At 34.3% G+C, this 21,708-nt stretch overlaps 1 protein-coding gene across 1 annotated transcript; it reads left to right on the forward strand.

Moving 5' to 3' along the window:
* The first annotated feature begins 994 nt into the window (after positions 1 to 994).
* On the forward strand, positions 995 to 12,058 carry tspan9b (tetraspanin 9b). Its single transcript, XM_056367022.1, has 8 exons — positions 995 to 1,180; positions 8,750 to 8,812; positions 8,957 to 9,076; positions 9,926 to 10,000; positions 10,154 to 10,249; positions 10,782 to 10,892; positions 10,996 to 11,079; positions 11,634 to 12,058. Exons 1-8 carry the CDS (start codon positions 1,124 to 1,126, stop codon positions 11,715 to 11,717), a joined length of 690 nt encoding a protein of 229 aa, XP_056222997.1. The 5' UTR covers positions 995 to 1,123; the 3' UTR covers positions 11,718 to 12,058.
* Positions 12,059 to 21,708: the final 9,650 nt, after the last annotated feature.

Here is a 21,708-nt window from a genome sequence, read left to right on the forward strand (position 1 = left end):
ATGTAAATAATACAGTAATCTTTCTTTACAAAAATAGGAAATAAATGTAATTCATTATTATTGGCATAATGCTTAAAATAGAAGTTTGGCTGTTAATTCACAGATCATTTCTGTCATTTTACAGACTTTTGTACACAATTAAAAAAAAAACTGAAAATCACTGTAAAATTTTTTAGTAGTTAACTGAAGAAATTTCACAGTCAGATATTAAGCAGCCGGACTCAACTACAACGTGATGATGGAGTCAAGTCAACAAAAAGGGAGGAGAAGTGTTTGATGCCCCTGTTGTAGTTTTCAGCAGCTGCCACTAGATGGTGGTAGAAAGTCATAATTCACTGTGACACTGTGTTGATGCTGTTTTTACTACTTGATCTTCACTATTAAAGACAATAGACTCATGTTCGGTGACAAGAACGAAGGGTCAATTCACAATCTGTGATACAGTTAAAATGATAATTGTGTCATGGTTTGGTCATATGAGTTGAAAGTAATGTTTTTTTCTAAAGGTTAAAATGCGAAAAGTTACTTTTTATTATTCCTATTATTTCCAGTTTCAGATGGATTACTTCAGTCTCCGAGCGCTGGAGGTGAGGGAAGGGAAGTTCATGTGTGGATGAGGCACACCCACACAACCATCTGTACAGTCATTATCTGCTCACATAGAGATTTACAACAGCAAATATGTGTCTTCAAGAATGGAAAGATCAACCACACCTCCATTTTTATGACTGAATTTCCGAGTCGAAAAGCTTCTGAACATTTGAACAATAGGGTCAAATGAACTGTCATCCAGCTAAAACAAGACATTAGACATCAAATGTTGGTCTCGAGAACCTTGGGAAAGAAAGGGAGGACGCAGGATAGGAAAAAGAAAAAGCCAAAGAAGCACAAGAGCAGGTAGGGATGGAAAGGCAGGTGTCAGGGAAGAAAGGGAGGAAAGACAAAAAGGGGAAGTACCGTCAGTGAGAGGAAACAGGTAGAGCAGGCTGGTCTATTTACAAGCCTGAGGCAGTCTCTCGGTTTCTGCCTTCAGTCTATAGGAAGCTTGTGTCCGTCGAGGGCAGTGAGTCCTGAGAGAGAAGCCGCTGAGGAGGAACGACTAAAGGAGAAGAAAAGGAAAACCATGGCTGTGAATAAATGCATCAAATACCTGCTCTTCTTCTTCAACCTTCTTTTCTGGGTGAGTCTGAAAGGAAAAACATTTGTTTTGTTTTTTTACATCATTTTAAACTCAACACTTTGACTTTTCAGGTGATGTATCGGACAAGTGTTAATTCTCCAAGCAAATGTTCAGTCATGTCATTTTTGTTTTTAGAGATTATTACCAGTTTAAATTGTAATAATCTTGTTTCCAAGAGTTTCTGAGACTGGATCAGTGGCAGGTTTGTCTGGTTTGACATTTTATTATTCAGATTGTTTGGGTTTTTGTCAGTTTTGCTGCAGATTGAATGAGTGTGTTACACTTGTCTCTGAAGCTGAGCTGTAGCTTTAATTCTCTGTTTCTGTTGTTTTTCTGTTTTTGGGGCTTTTGTTAAACTTTAACAGATGTCAGACATTTTTGTTTTGGTCTTTTGTATTTAATCTTTTCTATCTTTTGTTATCTATTTATGATTTATTCTTCATTTCCCACCGTCTTTGCTTTTGTATAGTAACTTTATTTTCCATGTGTTACTGTGTGGCGCCGCTCAGCTCTTTGTTGTTAATCAGTCGTATCAGGAGCGTAGAACAGGTTGTGTCGGCTCTTTATCATCTCCCTGCCTCTCCCTCTATAAACAAACATTAGCTCAGTTTCAGGGCGTGGCCCGTCGCTCGGCCTCGCGTCGTCACATCTGTCATCTGCAGCCTCGTATCACTCCTCCGCCCGTGCTCAGATTTTGCATATGAATCAGCAGCCATTGCTCAATCTAAAGAGTCTGGGGTTTTTCCTAAAACCTCTTCAGGAGGTTTGATTCAGCCCACTCTGGCTTCACATGGCTGTATTTCCTCATACTACGTAGTTATTCTATAGCTTCACTCAGGCATTTGGGATTAAGTTCTTGCACAAACCTGATGCTGCGTTACAGGAAGACTCAGTGTGCTTTGCAGTAAGATGCATGCAGCAACAAGTGAAATATGTAAAATGAAACATGGTGGTTTTATCAGCAGTTAGTGTTGGAGGTAAAGATCATCAGTCATTAGTCCAGAGGAGCAGCAATATGGTTATAATAATCCCCTGAGAAGGAATGTGAAATTCTAGAAACTAAATTATGAGTTTATATTCTCCAAAGAAGAATTTATTCACATTCCCACGTCCTGCACGACCATAAAAAGGTAGATGGACAAAATACACGTATCTAACCTGTTAAATATCTGTGAATCTGATTCTAAAGATCTGTCAATTATCACCATGAGTTTCCTACAATGAGCTTTGAGAAGATCCGTGAAGACTTCCAGGTTGACGAGTACTTTTAAACTTCTGTTTCCCTTTACTTCCAGTCTTTTTTTTAAGCTAATTTTTCATCAGTCAGTCGATAATGACGTAAAAGAGCAAATTTTACACCGCTTATTCTGCTGTCGTGGTAACTAGCTCTTTACAAACAAACTAAACCTGTAAACGCAGCCTGGATCTATGTCTGTATCTCATACAACCATATATATACATTTACATTTATGTAATGTATATATATATATATATATATATATATATATATACCATATATCCAGCCTCACCTGATTCTGAATAAAACGTCAAATGTGGATTTCCAAAGTGTAAAACTTTGTGTTTAATTACAGTATTTAGTGAAGATTTAAAATGTGACTGTGTAACCCTTGAATGAAAAACTACCATTTACTTCCCCTTAAAAATTACATTTTTATCTAATAATAAATAAAATCTACCAAACCTCAGTTTAGAACACTGCAGCAGTAGCTTTACCTGGACAGGTAAGACCTGTGGCTAACAGCTAACATTAGCTAATTTCGCTCTCAGCCATGACGCATAATGATGATGTCATTAAGATGACTGAAGAGCATGTTGGGTAACGTAGGGACATACAACAAGTGCATTTTTGTGTGTTTATGATCAGGTTTTTTAGAGCTTCCTGTTGAATAAAAGAGGCGCGACAGCACAGACATTAGCTTGCACTGTTGTGTTGCTCTGAGCTCTGGGCTTCAAAACATTCTCTGAACTGTTAAAAATAGTCTTCATCACGTCCTTCCTGTTTATCCATCAAACTCTGTCCTGTTTAAAATAAACCGCCCGGTGTGAGAACGTCAGTCCTGCTGCCCGCCGAGGTTATTTCAGTCGTTCTCTCATGTTTCCACAAACAATGTTGAATCAATGTTAACTGGATTCGAACCACTCAGTGGACATGGTGGACATGATGTGTTTACCTAATGATGATGATGGCGAGGGTGGGGTCGGGTTGTTATTTACTGTAAAGCCCATTTACTGTAGTTTTTTAAACTTGTGGCTCCGCATTAGCTTTCAGTTGCTAAGTGACGCTTCCTATCTACAGAAACCCAGACGCAAGAGACGAGCGTCACGCTGTGGAAAAGATCATGTGATGTTCAACTTCATGTTGTGAGTTGTGTCAAACTCATAGCAGCGGTGTAGATAAGAGGCGATACAGTGAATTATGATGCTCCCACATCAGGGCTGTAACACAACTCTCTCGGCATCTGACGACAGACAAACTGCTGCAGACGCATCCCGCCAAGTGGTTTCACGGTCTGTGAGAAGAGATATAACCAGTTATCTGCTCGTCTCTGTGCATTAACGCCTGTTAGCAGAGTGCTCATATCATCCATGAATAATAGATGCTGCGTTCAGGGACCGTTCGAGCAGAGGAAAGAGATGAGCCCGACGGAAAGAAAGCATGTTTTAGCACTACAGCAAACCACAGGTTCACAGTAACTACATACAGAGGGGTGTGTTCTGTTGATGATGTGGTTGTTGGATTTTACTTTCATTGACAAATTTGAAATTTGAAACTGTTTATTTCATTTAATTCATTTTTAAAGGGAGCTATTTGTACGTTTTTGCTATTGCTACATAGCTAACGTTAGCATTAACAGCTGTTGCCAAGCGCTCCACCCATCGTTGTGTTTACAAGACAAAGAGGTTATAATACGTCCTCTGAGCAGCTGCTTCTTCAAGGGCAGACTGGACTGGGCAGTGACTCGGTATCGGAAAGTGATGAGACAGTCCGACCGGGCCTGAGCTATCTGGTTAGCATGCTAACTTCAGTAGAAGAGAAGAAGTGATGGAAAAAGAAAAAAACGTGGCCAGAAAAACAGGTGGTTTAAAGGTTTTTCAATATCTGAACAAAATTAAAACAATGAGCAGAGAGGACATCTTGTATCAGAGATCATGTGATCGTACAGACAGACGGAGGAAGGTGGAGGAAGGCGGAGGAATGTAGTTAAGTAAAGGGTAGATCTGTCAATCATCAGCCTGGTAGAAATGCTTTCCGTCTGAATGTAATACCTGTTGAGTCAGACACACCTGAACAAAGACCCAGAAACTGAGGGGTGGTGTTGTCAGACTCAGTGGTCTCATGAGTGAACACGCTCACCTGTAATTAGTGGTGTCACTGCTGTAATTTCGTGTGTGTGTGTGTGTGTGTGTGTGTGTGTGTGTGTGTGTGTGTGTGTGTGTAGTTATTGTGTACTGACACCGTCTTGTCTGGTGGACTCGAAGTGAATCCAGCAGAACAGTTTATCTCAGTTACACAGTGACTCAGTACTGCTGTGGTCGACTGCCTGTGAGTCACTGCTGAGGAATGAACCGCCTCGTGCCGATTAACGAGTCGACTGACCTCGTAATTATGACTTTTGTAATGTTTATTATTTGTCACACAAGAAGAAGAAGAAACTCGTGATCTCCACACTGCAGTTTGACAGACGTACAGGAAGCCAGCAGGGACATAAAGGAACAGGAAACTCACTCATTCTCCACTTTAGACGAATGTGAAAACTGATGTTACACAACATCTTTATTACTTTACAGGAAACTATTGGGTTTAATTATGTTCATTAGAGTGATTGAGTTAAAAGAATATGATGACTGCTCCAAGTGCTTAAGAAAACACACAACTGATTAACTTTAATCCTGATCAGATGTAATCTATAACAAATGTAACCTGATAAACTGCGATTTTCATCAATTTAATGTGTAACCCTGATATTTAATCCTCATAAATCAAAATCTTGAAAGAACTTAATCCAGTTATAATCCTGATTTAATCCTAATCATATAAACTGTAAAGCAAATGTAATTTAATCCTGATTAACTGTAATTCTGATCAGACATATTCCCATTTAATTGAAATAATTTTAATCCTGATTATCTGTAATCTCGTTCAAATGTGATCCGGATCAATTAGATTCCAGATTCACTCAAATCTTGACTCCAGATCAGTTTTAATCCCAATCATCTGAAGTCCTGATCAATTGTAATGCTGCTCATCTATAGTCCTTATGATTTATTTATCACCTGTAATCCCAATTAACTTTAATCCCAATCAACTGAAACCCTAATTAGAAGTAACTGTAATTATAATTATTTTAATCCTGTCAGGTATAATCATAATTAATGAATCCCAAACGGCTGTAATCCAGATCAAATTCCAGTCGGATGTAAAATCAATGAAATGTAATCCTGAACAACTGTTGTTTTGATCAGTTGTAATTCTGATCAATTAGAATTTAATAGTATAATTAAGTTGAACTGGTTTTAATCCTGGTTTCTCGTAGTTTCCTTTAGAGCCGCTGAGATGTTGCTCAACAGGTTTTCTGTGTGTGTGTGTGTGTGTTGTGTGTGTGTGTGTGTGTGTGTGTGTGTGTGTGTGTGTGTGTGTTTGTATTGACGCAGGTTTGAATCTCTCTGATTTAACTCTGTGATAACAAAGATCTAAACCTCTGTACAAAGCCTTTTGACTGGATGTTTGTTCAGTGCAGTGACCGGCCTCTCACCGCCGGCATCCACCTCCAAAAGAAAAACAGCAGCTCTGTGTGGGCGTGTTTCTTTTCTCTCTTCAGTGATGTAGCTGATAAAACAGTAACTCACTCCTCCACATCCCAGATCCAGCCACTGATGGTTTCTCGTTAATGGTTGTGCTGTGAGTTGATCCACAAACAGTCTGAGTTTTTATCTTTGAAGGTTTTATAGAGAGTAAAGTGTGAGCAGAGAGATGGAGGTTCGTCCCTCAGGTCATGTCATCACCAGCAGACTGTCTCTCTCTCTGTTTGTCGTTCAACTGATCTGAACTTTACAAATCCCCTCAGGTCCGAAAACCTGCTTTCCAACGTTAAACATCCCCGTAACATTAAATATAAATGACCAAATGTGCAACAACTGAAGATAAAGTTTGTCAAAACAAATGAGTGACGGCGAGGAACCTAAACATCTAAAACTTTAGCGGCACTTCCTGTAAACGATGTTGCTAAATCCTGATTGGTGCACGGAGATGACATCACCTTTATCCAACACAACGGAGTAAATCTCTCAGTGTTCATGTTCGGTCAAACCTTTAAAACACATAAGAATATAGAAATACTCCAATGCCAATTGTTGTGACACTAAATTAGTTTAATTGCTTCGTTATAAACTCCTCAAAGCACCGAGAAACTTTCCTCCTTCAACAATAAGAAACAAACTTTACTTTAAAGAGACGTAACACTGAGCGATGAGGTAAAAAGTGAACTACTGACGTGATTTCCGTCCACTGAGCAAAACCTACAAACTAGATGGAATAGTTACTGGAACTGAATTATCAAATAATATACTGATGATTTTTAAATACTTTTAATTTATTTTACTTGTATTTCCATTTTTCTTGACTATATAATTTAGTTTATGACAGGTGTGTTTGAGGACTGAGATTGAGGCAGTTATGAAGCAGCTTAACAGACTCAAGCACACACTCCCCTGAGGTCACGGCTGATTGGTCAGAAACACCAGACTGTGGTTGCACTGGTTTCACTGGTTAGGTGTGTGTGTAGGTGTGTGTGTTATTTATTCAGCAATAAGAGCTGTGTATCAATAGGCTGAGGGTGTGGTGGCTTCACATGCATAGTGTGTGTGTGTGTGTGTGTGTGTGTGTGTGAGTGTGTGTGTGTGAGTGTGTGTGTGTGTGTGTGTGTGTGTGTGTGTGTGTGTGTGTGTGTGTGTGCGTGTGTGTGTGTGTGTGTGTGTGTGTGCGTGTGTGTGTGTGTTGTGTGTGTGTGTGTGTGTGTGTGTGCTGTCATTGTGAGCGTAGAGGTCGTGTCCTCTGCAGATGTTTGTCACGCCTGTTTCCGTTCATTCAGCAGTGAACTGATGATCCATCTTTTTTTTTCTTTAACATAAACACAAAGTTTCCTTTAGTCTTTATTTCCAGGACGAAACATTTCACCCACGATGCGACACACGACACAGAGTGAAGTCACATTCAGAGCTGCAACCAATGACTGTTTTCATTATTGATCAAAATGCTGATTCTTTTCTGATGAATCCATTAATCACTGAATCTATAAAATATCAGAAAATATAATATTTCTCCCGAATCTAAAAGAAAGTTCTTTCTCACATTTTGTATTTAATTAATTTTGTATTTAATTCAAAAGGAACAAGTGAAGGAAAGTTGCAGATTTTGACTTTAAACCAGATGGTTACTTAAATTAACCTCAACAACCAGACAGCAGGTGTACCGGACCTTGGTTGTCATGGTTACAATAATAAACACGCGAACTGTACCGAGAGTCATATTCATACATCCACCGCAACCCCCTCCTGACGTCTGGCTGCTGGATGTCGCCTAGCAACAAAAGGTAACTGAGGGTCATAGTAACCTGCTACACAAACGACCCACGGGCTCGTTTTTACTTTAGGACGATCTGTAATTAATATAAATGAGGAACAAAAACTTTTAACCAGAGACTATGATTTAAATGATTATACAACTATTAAAAAATCAATTCAAATCAATTAATTGATCATTTTAGCTCTAAATTTCACTTTAACTGAGTAACAAGAAGAACATGTGTGAAATAATTATATTTTAGTTAAAATTTAAAGTTTAGTTTAAATTTTTACAAATTTTCTTGCTGTTTGATTTAAATGTTTAAATAATTTTTCTTATGGTTTTCTTGTTTTGGACCCACGCTCTCAACACTTAAAGAAAATATGCAAAAACTATTTTAAAAAATCATATGATTAATTTAAAAATATTTAAAAATGGATAGAAACAAAAGTGCAGTTTTCCTGTGAATCCAGGAGGGTTTGTCTGTGTCCATGTATTTTAATTCATTTACGTCCATTTCATCTACATGATCCTGTAATTAGCTGCTGTGTGTTGGTCTCCAAGGCGACGCCGTGCTCGTGTCCTCTGACCGGGTCTCTGTTTTCCGGCTGCAGCTCTGAAGATGAAATATTGATGCTGGATAATTACTCTCAGAAACCTGTTTGTGGCGGCTAATTGTATGAGTGGTGAATAATACATGTCACTCATCAGTCCTGAGCCCCGCCCACCAAGGAGCTGGACTCCAGTCTGTTTACGTAGACCTGATCCTCAGAGAGTCCAGATCCTCAGAAAGTCCAGAGTCCAGATCCTCAGAGACTCTGGGTGTTCAGTCTATCTATGTATCTGAAACTGTGTCTGTGTGAAGGTGACAGTTTTTCTCCACCAGGTGTCGCCAGATTGTCACAGATAAACTTAACTCAGAGGAAACTTGTTGCACATTTTCTAATGTAAAATCTCTCTCTCTCTCTCTCTCTCTCTCTGTACAGGTGAGTGGTTGCATCATCCTGGGCGTGTCCATCTACCTGAAAGTCAGCAAAGATGGAAACCAGGTGAGTTTAATCATTTCCACGTCCACACAAGTAAAGACAAGTTTGAAAACTCTTCAAAAACTCAGTGTTGTGTGTTTTACTCGCCCCCTCCTCCTCTTCCTCCTCCTCTCCCTCCTCTTCTTCCTCCCCTCTTCCTGTCCTCAGATCACCAATGAATCTCTTCCTGGCATCGACCTGATGATCGCCATCGGGGTGATCATCATGGTGCTCGGGTTCCTGGGCTGCTGCGGCGCCATCAGAGAGAACCGCTGCATGCTGCTGCTGGTGAGCGTCACCACGTGATTCTTCATCATGTGACCTGACACTGACACTTCCTGTCTGAAATCAGGATTTCACCTGTTTCATCATGTCATCAGTATTTTTAGGGCTGAACAATTCAGTGGATCTGAAATCACAAAATAACTGATGATGATGAAGGACAGTGTTGCATTTGCAACTTTAGTGAAAAAGAGTAATAAACTTTATTTTTTTGTTTGTATTTTTTAAAGTGTAAAAAGTGCAAATAGTTTTCTTTATTTCTTTAATAGAGACAATATGTTGATAAACATCAGTATAAAAACACAATGTAAACATGTAGGATTGTATCTATCCTGAAAACAACATAGTACAGTAAGTTATAAAAAGTCATAAAAACGTCATGGTTTATATAGTAAGGTGTAAAAAGTAGCTACATACTTATTTATATCCGTAAACCAAAAAACATAACAGGTCACAATACACCACTACAAATATTCTAAATCATAATTTTTATAAATTATTGATTGCTACTTATCTTCTGAAGCAAATCAATTATAAAGCAATCAGAGATGAAATATTGTTGTTGTTCAGATGCTGATGCTGGAATCAGAAATGTAAGATGCTGCGAGTACGAGTCTGCACATCGACCCAGCAACATGTTATTTATTAATGAACTGTAACCTTTCACACCTGGATAAAACTGCAGTTTTCCCATGAATCAAATCAACAGTAGCCCAAACAGGAAGTTGACAACTACTTTTTTTAGAGCAGTGAAGAAGAACTGATGTAACGTTAGCTAACATGTTCCACTGGAAAGTCTGCTCTGAAAACGTTCACATGCTTCTAATTAAAACAAATCCTTCTGTGTCCCCTCAGTTCTTCATCACCCTCCTCCTCATCTTCATCCTCCTGCTGGCGGCGGGAATCCTGGGAGCCGTGGGCGAGAAGAAGGTAAAACAGGAAGTGACTCTGTGCTGACGTCGCCTGCGCTCTCATTACTTTGTCTGGAGAATAACAAACTTTATGTCGTGTGTGTGTGTGTGTGTGTGTGTGTGTGTGTGTGTGTGTGTGTGTGTGTGTGTGTGTGTGTGTGTGTGCGTGCAGGTTAAGGACTGGGTGAAGAAGCGTCTGGAGAAATTCACCCCACTGTCAGAACAACCGGAGACTGTGAGGGAGGACCTGGAGAAACTGCAGCGGGAGGTAGCACACACACACACACACACACACACACACACACACACACACACACACACACACACACACACACACACACACACACACACACACACACAGCAATCAATCATGCATGTAGTTTCTAACATGTTGATCAGCCTGTTGTTACCATGGAGATCCACTGGAGGGCGAACAAGACACTGTTGAAATGTAAAAACATGATATTGATGAAGTCTGCAGACGAACTGGAGCTGCCTCACACAGTTTGTCAGCCTCGGGGTCGGCGGTCTGTGTGAGGTCACTAGTTCTGCAGAAGTGGGCGTGGCCGAGACTGTAATAATCATATAACTTGTAAAAAGATTTAAGACTGTGACTGAGTTTTTTTGAAGAATCAATTTGTCTCTAAAATACTTTCTTCAGATTTTTTGTTTGATCTGATCAACAGTCCAAAACCCAGCGTTCAGTTTCCTGCCATGTGACAAAGAAGAAGAACTTGTCCATTAACAGTGTGATCGTTAGTGATCATTAATGTTCGCGTCTTGTTGTGTTTTCCCTCCAGCTCAAGTGTTGTGGTCTCGTGAACGGACCCTCAGACTGGACCCAGATCCCCGAGTCCTGCCGCTGCAACAAGACCGAGCCCGACTGCAGCTCGTCGGCCCTCTACGATGAGGTGAGGCTGAAAACATCTTTATATTATAATCATCAAACCATGTGACGTACAGTCTGATGATGATGATGATGTTGATGATGATGGTGGTGGTCTCACCCTGCAGCCCTGCTCCAACAAAATCATCACTCTGATGGAGAAAAACATGGAGGTGGTGCTGGGAATCGCCTTCGCCATCGCCATCCTGCTGGTCAGTACACACACACACACACACACACACACACACACACACACACACACACACACACACACACACACACACACACACACACACACACACACACACACACACACAAAAAGAGAAGTACACAACATTCTGATGTTGGAAAAATAAAATATTTTCATTTCATCATGGCGCCGGAGCCAAACACCAAAAATGTTTAAAATAATGTGTATAATATAATATGTATAACAGCATTTGAAGGAACGTTAGAAAGTACAAAATGAAATATTCAAAAATATTCAAAAAAATTTATAAAAAATTGATTAAATACATAGAAAAAATATAGATATGCAGAATCAATCTGAATATTTTTGATACTGAATAAAAACAATTCTGCTATAGTTGATTAATGGTTGGACAATAATGATAATATTCATTATTGTTGAATTGAAATGTGACCATCAAACAAAAATGGAATAATCCAAAAACATACTTATATTACATACATACATATTAAACATTAATTTCTATGTCCTGTATATGTCACTGTTTCATCACCTGATGTCTTCTGCTCCCTGCAGATTTTCGGCATGGCCTTCGCCATGATCCTCTACTGTCAGATCGGCAGGAAGGATGGCGCCACCGGCACCACGACTAATGCTTGAGGCCCCGTCCTCGTTACCAGGCAACAGCCAATCAGCAGTGCCCGAGTGACCTACGCAACATAAAACCTAACTTCAGTGCTACTGTACTTTAACCTGTGCTTTTATTGTGAAGGAGCACGCTGATATTTTGGCTCATTAATACACAGCCTGTCATTAAACTGTATGGATTTCAGCTAGTGCACAGGTTAAATGTATTTATATTTTGGGCAAATATTATATAATAAATAATAAGTGCTATGTGTGAAAAATGTGAAATAAATAAATGATTTAAATGTTTCCGAGAAAGAAAGTGAGGAGATTTAAATTATCCAAATAAAAGATCAACAAGGGAGAAAAACAAATGTATTATTGATTTCCTGAGTAATGAATCTTGTCTGAGCAGCAGAGTAAACAACAATATCAGAGTGTTCCTATAACTTCACAGAAAACCTGTGATAATGTATTTTACAAAAATACTCATCACGTCACAAGAAGGTAACAAGTCAAACAACAACACTCATCCATGTGTCAGTTCATACGAGGCCTCAAAGAACAAAAGTCAGGAAGACGGTCAAGAATACAAATCCTCATATCGTATAGATCTTATTCTTTATGGAAGCCAATTAGTACCCCAAAAAATAAATCAGTAAATAAGTGGTTACATATAAATTCATTAGTTTCTCATCAGTTATATCTCATATGAACGATTTGTACATTACAAATGTGATTACAACATTTTCTTTATGATTATAACAAATTCTCGAAAATTTTACTTTCGTACTTGTAAATCCGGACTCAAACTGCAGTTTAATTTATATATATATATGAAAGATGCTTGATTTTATTATAGCTTGTTACAGTAGTCATAATTTGATACTCCTATCTGAATGTAATTTCTGCTGTGCCTTATTTTTATGTTCAATACTTTTTGGGGTAGGAATTAGCTTCCATATGTTTATGTTCAAACACACACTGCTGTAACTGTGTTGCACTGTCTGCTGCCATTTTTTTAATGGAAAATGCTACAAAATAATCCTCAGGAAGTTGAAGTGGTGTGATCGTGCTGTTGTAGAATAAATACAAGTTATAAGAATAATGTCATTATGAAAAAAATAAGCTTTAAATTTGACACTGCTGCATAATTTAATACCTTATATCACATTGTTACAGAATATTATTTGTTCAATTTTTGTTTTTATTATAAAAGCTAAAAAAGTTGTGGTTAAATCTTGTGGAGTAAAACTTGATTTTTGTTTCTCTGCTCTCTGAATCTTATTGCTGTTGCTTTTTTTTTCATTAAAGATGTTTTTATTTTTGTGTATTTTAATCACCCAACTGAAATAAGTGTCATACTATATAAGAAGTTTTCTTCAACATTTGCTTGTCTTTTATTTTTTAGTTACTAAGTCATAATAATGTTGCTTGAAGATTTTAACAAGGACCTTCCAAAAAGTAAATTAGGAAACAAATGTAAAGACAGGAATTGACCTTGTGTCGGTTGTTTTCTGTGGACCCCCTCAACTCCACTGCAGTACCTCTGATGGACCCCAGGTCACACTTTGAAGGTTGTTGATCTGCATGCTGTGATGAAATAAAACAGATGATGTGGTTTGTTTGCCATCTTGACACAGTGAAGCTGATGTGTTCCTGTGTGAACTCTACAGTCTGCTGTTTGTAATGGTTTTATCACTGTTAAACTGTCAAATTACAATAAACGATGAAGGGAACCTCCATCTGCAGTGTCTGGCTTGGGCTGTGACACAAGTCAAATGGTTAAGTACTGAGTTTCTGATTAATGCCAGGACTCACTTTCCTTCCTCCTGTAGATGATTCCAAACTGAGCTTTTATTGCAGAAATAAAATCTCTTAAGTACCTTCAGTTCACTCTTCATCATCTGCAGTTCTCAACGGGATCCAGAGTTTAATGTTCTCATGTAATGTTCACTGTTACATGTTAGAAAATAATCTCATAAAAACAACATAGTACGGTAAGGCAAGAAATACAAAAAGGAAAAAACTATAGTGAGGCCTAAAAAGTGAAAGAAAATGACATAGTATAGTAAGGCATAAAAACGACAGTATAGTAAGGCATAAAAAGTCATAAAAATGACATAGTATAGTAAGGCAATAGAGGCATAAAAACGACGTAGAATAATAAGGTGTCTACTAGGTGTCATACTATGTCGTTTTTATGCCTTACTGTACTATGTTGTTTTTATGACTTTTTATGCCTTACTATACTATGTCATTTTTATGCCTTACTATACTATGTTGTTTTTATGACTTTTTGTGACTTACTATACTATGTTGTTTTCATGACTTTTTATGTCTTACTATACTATGTTGTTTTTATGACTTTTTATGCATTACTATACTATGTCGTTTTTATGACTTTTTATGCCTTACTATACTATGTCATTTTTATGCCTTACTATACTATGTCGTTTTTATGACTTTTTATGCCTTACTATACTATGTCGTTTTTATGACTTTTTATACCTTACTATACTATGTTATTTTTATGCCTTACTATACTATGTCGTTTTTATGCCTTACTATACTATATCGTTTTTATGACTTTTTATCCCTCACTGTCCTATGTCGTTTTTATACCTTACTATACTATGTCGTTTTTATGACTTTTTATGCCTTACTATACTATGTTGTTTTCATGACTTTTTATGCCTTACTATACTATGTCGTTTTTATGACTTTTTATGCCTTACTATACTATGTCGTTTTTATGACTTTTTATGCCTTACTATACTATATTGTTTTAATGACTTTCTATGCCTTACTAAACTATGTCATTTTTATGACTTTTTATGCTTATATTGTTTTTATAAATTTTTCTGCCTGACTATACTATGTCGTTTTTATGACTTTTTATGTCTTACAATACATGTCGTTTTTATGACTTTTTATTCTTATGTCGCTTTTATGACTTTTTATGCCTTACTATACTATGTCGTTTTTATGACTTTTTATGCCTCACTGTACTGTTATTTTTATGTCTTAATAAACTGTCATTTTCATGACTTTTTATGCCTTACTGTACTATGTCGTTTTTATGCCTTACTATACTATGTTGTTTTAATGACTTTTTATGCCTTACTGTACTATGTTGTTTTTATGAATTTTTCTGCCTGACTATACTATGTCGTTTTTATGCCTTACTATACTTTGTCGTTTTTTTGACATTTTATGCCTTACTATACTATGTCGTTTCTATGCCTTACTATACTATGTCGTTTTAATGACTTTCTATGCCTTACTAAACTGTCATTTTTATGACTTTTTATGCCTTACTGTACTATGTTGTTTTTATGAATTTTTATGCCTTACTAAACTGTCATTTTTATGACACTTTATGCCTTACTGTACTATGTCGTTTTTATGCCTTACTATACTATGTTGTTTTAATGACTTTTTATGCCTTACTGTACTATGTCGTTTTTATGCCTTACTATACTATGACTTTTTATGACTTTTTATGCCTTACTATACGATGACTTTTTATTACTTTTCATACTATGACCTTTTTATGACTTTTTATGCCTTACTATACTATGTTGTTTTTATGACATTTTATGCCTTACTATACTATGCTGTTTCTATGACTTTTATGCTTATGTCGTTTTTATGACTTTTTGTGCCTTACTATATTATATAATTTTATGCCTTACTATACTATGTCGTTTTTATTACTTTTTATGCCTTACTATACTATGTCGTTTCTATGCCTTACTATACTATGTTGTTTTAATGGCTTTTTATGCCTTACTAAACTGTCATTTTTATAACTTTTTATGCCTTACTGTACTATGTTCTTTTTATGAATTTTTATGCCTTACTGTACTATGTCGTTTTTATGCCTTACTATACTATGACTTTTTATGCCTTACTATACTATGACTTTTTCATGACTTTTTATACTATGACTTTTTTGACTTTTTATGCCTTAGGGCATAAAAACGACATTAACATAGTATTGTAAGGCATAGAAAGTCATAAAAATGACATAGTTTAGTAAGGCATAGAAAGTCATTAAAACGACATAGTATAGTAAGGCATAAAAAGTCATAAAGTCATAGTATAGTAAGGCATAAAAATATCATAGTATAGTAAGGCATAAAAAGTCATAAAAATATCATAGTATAGTAAGGCATAAAAAGTCATAGTATAGTAAGGCACAAAAAGTCAAAAAAGTCATAGTACAGTAAGGCATAAAAACTTCATAGTATAGTAAGGCATAAAAAGTCATAGTATAGTAAGGCATAAAAAGGCACTATGATATTTTTATGATTTTTTATGCCTTACTATAATATGACTTTTTATGCCTTAATATACTATTGCTTTTTATAGTATGACTTTTTTATGACTTTTTATGCCTTACTATACTATGTCGTTTCTATGACTTTTATGCTTATGTCGTTTTTATGAATTTTTGTGCCTTTCTATATTATGTAATTTTATGACGTTTTATGCCTTACTATACTATGTCGTTTTTATGACTTTTTATGCCTTACTGTTCTATGTCGTTTTTATGCCTTACTATACTATGTTGTTTTAATGACTTTTTATGCCTTACTATACTATGTCGTTTTTATGACTTTTTATGCCTTACTATACTATGTTGTTTTTATGCCTTACTATCCTATGTCATTTAAATGACTTTTTATTCCTTATTATACTATGTCGTTTTTATGACTTTTTATGCCTTATTATACTATGTCATTTTCATGAATTTTTATGCCTTACTATACTATATTGTATTTATAACTTTTTATGCCTCACTGTACTGTTATTTTTATGCCTTAATAAACTATGTCATTTTCATGACGTTTTATGCCTTACTATACTATGTCGTTTTTATGACTTTTTATGCTTATATCGTTTTTATGAATTTTTGTGCCTTACTATATTATGTAATTTTATGACGTTTTATGCCTTACTATACTATGTTGTATTTATGACTTTTTATGCCTCACTGTACTGTTATTTTCATGCCTTAATAAACTATGTCATTTTCATGACTTTTTATGCCTTACTATACTATGTCGTTTTTATGACTTTTTATGCCTTACTATACTATGACGTTTTCATGACTTTTTATGCCTTACTATCCTATGTCATTTTTATGCCTTACTATACTATGTTGTTTTTTTGACATTTTATGCCTTACTATACTATGACTTTTTATGACTTTTTATATCTTACTATACAATGACTTTTGAATAATTTTTTATACTATGACTTTTTTAACTTTTTATGCCTTACTATACTATGACTTTTTATGCCTTACTGTACTATGACTTTTTCATGACTTTTTATACTATGACTTTTTTGACTTTTTATGCCTTACTATACGATGACTTTTTATTACTTTTCATACTATGACCTTTTTATGACTTTTTATGCCTTACTATACTATGTTGTTTTTATGACATTTTATGCCTTACTATACTATGCCGTTTCTATGACTTTTATGCTTATGTCGTTTTTATGACTTTTGTGCCTTACTATATTATGTAATTTTATGCCTTACTATACTATGTCGTTTTTATTACTTTTTATGCCTTACTATACTATGACTTTTTATGCCTTACTATACTATGACTTTTTATGCCTTACTTATACCACGACTTTTTATACTATGACTTTAAGACTTTTTATTCATGCCTTACTATACTATGACTTTTTATGCCTTACTATACCACGACTTTTTATGACTTTTTATACTATGACTTTAAGACTTTTTATTCATGCCTTACTATACTATGATATTTTTATGACTTTTTATGCCTTACTATATTATGATTTTTTATGACTTTTCATACTATGACTTTTTTATGACTTTTTATGCTCTACTATACTATGACTTTTTATGCCTTACTATACAATGACTTTTGAATAACTTTTTATACTATGACTTTTTTGACTTTTTATGCCTTACTATACGATGACTTTTTATGACTTTTCACACTATGACCTTTTTATGACTTTTTATGCCTTACTATACTATGAAGTTTTTATGAGTTTTTATGCCTTACTGTACTATGACTTTTTTGACTTTTTTTGCCTCACTATACTATGACTTTTTATACTATGACTTTTTTATGACTTTTTATGCCTTACTATACTATGATATTTTTATGACTTTTTATGCCTTACTATACTATGACTTTTTTATGGCTTTTTATGCCTTACTATACTATGACTTTTTATGCCTTACTATACTATGACTTTTTATGCCTTACTATACTATGATATTTTTATGACTTTTTATGCCTTTCTATACTATGATATTTTTATGACTTTTTATGCCTTACTATACTATGATATTTTTATGCCTTACTATATTATGACTTTTTTATGACTTTTTATGCCTTACTATACTATGACTTTTTATACCTTACTATACTATGATTTGTTATGCCTTACTATACTATGATTTTTTATGACTTTTTATGCCTTACGATACTATCATATTTTTATGACTTTTTATGCCTTACTATACTATGACTTTTTATGCCTTACTATACTATGACTTTTTCATGACTTTTTATACTATGACTTTTTTGACTTTTTATGCCTTACTATACGATGACTTTTTATACTATGACTTTTTTATGACTTTTTATGCCTTACTATACTATGACTTTTTATGCCTTACTATACTATGATATTTTTATGACTTTTTATGCCTTACTATACTATGATATTTTTATGCCTTACTATACTATGACTTTTTTATGACTTTTTATGCCTTACTATACTATGACTTTTTCACGACTTTTTATACTATGACTTTTTTTTACTTTTTATGCCTTACTATACGATGACTTTTTATAGTATGACTTTTTTTATGACTTTTTATGCCTTACTATACTATGACTTTTTATGCCTTACTATACGATGACTTTTTATACTATGACTTTTTTATGACTTTTTATGCCTTACTATACTATGATATTTTTATGACTTTTTATGTCTTACTATACTATGATTTTTTGTGACTTTTTATGCCTTACGATACTATGATATTTTTATGACTTTTTATGCCTTACTATACTATGACTTTTTATGCCTTACTATACTATGACTTTTTCATGACTTTTTATACTATGACTTTTTTGACTTTTTATGCCTTACTATACGATGACTTTTTATACTATGACTTTTTTATGACTTTTTATGCCTTACTATACTATGACTTTTTATGCCTTACTATACTATGACTTTTTTATGACTTTTTATGCCTTACTATACTATGACTTTTTATGCCTTATAATACTATGATTTTTTATGCCTTACTATACTATGAAATTTTTATGACTTTTTATGCCTTACTATACTATGTCGTTTTTATGACTTTTTATGCCTTACTGTTCTATGTCGTTTTTATGCCTTACTATACTATGTTGTTTTAATGACTTTTTATGCCTTACTATACTATGTCGTTTTAATGACTTTCTATGCCTTACTAAACTATGTCATTTTTATGACTTTCTATGCCTTACTATACTATGTTAATGTCGTTTTTATGCCTTACTATCCTATGTCATTGTAATGACTTTTTATTCCTTATTATACTATGTCGTTTTTATGACTTTTTATGCCTTACTATACTATGTCGTTTTAATGACTTTCTATGCCTTACTAAACTATGTCATTTTTATGACTTTCTATGCCTTACTATACTATGTTAATGTCGTTTTTATGCCTTACTATCCTATGTCATTGTAATGACTTTTTATTCCTTACTATACTATGTCGTTTTTATGACTTTTTATGCTTATATCGTTTTTATGAATTTTTGTGCCTTACTATATTATGTAATTTTATGACGTTTTATGCCTTACTATACTATGTCGTTTTTATGACTTTTTATGCCATACTGTACTATGTCGTTTTTATGCCTTACTATACTATGTTGTTTAAATGATGTTTTATGCCTTACTATACTATGTCGTTTTTATGACTTTTTATGCCTCAATAAACTATGCCATTTTCATGACTTTTTATGCCTTACTGTACTATGTCGTTTTTATGACTTTTTATGCTTATATCGTTTTCATGAATTTTTGTGCCTTACTATATTATGTAATTTTATGACGTTTTATGCCTTACTATACTATGTTGTATTTATGACTTTTTATGCCTCACTGTACTGCTATTTTCATGCCTTAATAAACTATGTCATTTTCATGACTTTTTATGCCCTACTGTACTATGTCGTTTTTATGCCTTACTATACTATGTCGTTTTAATGACTTTCGATACTATGTAATTTTTTGACATTTTATGCCTTACTATACTATGTCGTTTTTATGACTTTTTATGCCTTACTATACTATGACGTTTTCATGACTTTTTATGCCTTACTATCCTATGACTTTTTATGCCTTATTATAGTATGATTTTTTATGCCTTACTATACTATGACATTTTTATGACTTTTTATGCCTTACTATACTATGATATTTTTATGACTTTTTATGCCTTACTATACTATGATATTTTTATGCCTTACTATACTATGACTTTATGACTTTTTATGCCTTACTATACTATGACTATTTATGCCTTACTATACTATGATTTTTTATGCCTCACTCTACTATGATATTTTTATGACTTTTTATGCCTTACTATACTATGATTTTTTATGACTTTTATGCCTTACGATACTATGATATTTTTATGACTTTTATGCCTTACGATACTGATATTTTTATGACTTTTTATGCCTTACTATATTATGACTTTTCCACGACTTTTTATACTATGACTTTTTTGACTTTTTATGCCTTACTATACGATGACTTTTTTATGACTTCACACAATGACCTTTTTATGACTTTTTATGCCTTACTATATTATGACTTTTTCACGACTTTTTATACTATGACTTTTTTGACTTTTTATGCCTTACTATACGATGACTTTTTTATGACTTCACACAATGACCTTTTTATGACTTTTTATGCCTTACTATACTATGAAGTTTTTATGAGTTTTTATGCCTTACTGTACTATGACTTTTTTGACTTTTTGTGCCTTACTATACTATGACTTTTTATAGTATGACTTTATGACTTTTTATGCCTTACTATACTATGTTGTATTTATGACTTTTTATGCCTCACTGTACTCCTATTTTCATGCCTTAATAAACTATGTCATTTTCATGACTTTTTATGCCCTACTGTACTATGTCGTTTTTATGCCTTACTATACTATGTCGTTTTAATGACTTTCGATACTATGTAATTTTTTGACATTTTATGCCTTACTATACTATGTCGTTTTTATGACTTTTTATGCCTTACTATACTATGACGTTTTCATAACTTTTTATGCCTTACTATCCTATGACTTTTTATGCCTTATTATAGTATGATTTTTTATGCCTTACTATACTATGACATTTTTATGACTTTTTATGCCTTACTATACTATGATATTTTTATGACTTTTTATGCCTTACTATACTATGATATTTTTATGAATTTTTATGCCTTACTATACTATGATTTTTTATGACTTTATGCCTTACGATACTATGATATTTTTATGACTTTATGCCTTACGATACTGATATTTTTATGACTTTTTATGCCTTACTATATTATGACTTTTCCACGACTTTTTATACTATGACTTTTTTGACTTTTTATGCCTTACTATACGATGACTTTTTATGACTTCACACAATGACCTTTTTATGACTTTTTATGCCTTACTATATCATGACTTTTTCACGACTTTTTATACTATGACTTTTTTGACTTTTTATGCCTTACTATACGATGACTTTTTATGACTTCACACAATGACCTTTTTATGACTTTTTATGCCTTACTATACTATGAAGTTTTTATTAGTTTTTATGCCTTACTGTACTATGACTTTTTTGACTTTTTGTGCCTTACTATACTATGACTTTTTATAGTATGACTTTATGACTTTTTATGCCTTACTATACTACGATATTTTTATGCCTTAC

This window comes from Seriola aureovittata, chromosome 22 (assembly GCF_021018895.1).
Source record: "Seriola aureovittata isolate HTS-2021-v1 ecotype China chromosome 22, ASM2101889v1, whole genome shotgun sequence".
Taxonomy (NCBI): domain Eukaryota; kingdom Metazoa; phylum Chordata; class Actinopteri; order Carangiformes; family Carangidae; genus Seriola; species Seriola aureovittata.

Excerpts from the sequence above, each read along its gene's own strand:
- tspan9b (XM_056367022.1), top strand. The coding sequence starts at position 1,124 with ATGGCTGTGAATAAATGCATCAAATACCTGCTCTTCTTCTTCAACCTT. Across the intron at positions 10,893-10,995 it reads CGTCGGCCCTCTACGATGAG|CCCTGCTCCAACAAAATCAT; the intron begins GTGAGGCTGAAA and ends CTCACCCTGCAG. Across the intron at positions 11,080-11,633 it reads TCGCCATCGCCATCCTGCTG|ATTTTCGGCATGGCCTTCGC; the intron begins GTCAGTACACAC and ends TGCTCCCTGCAG.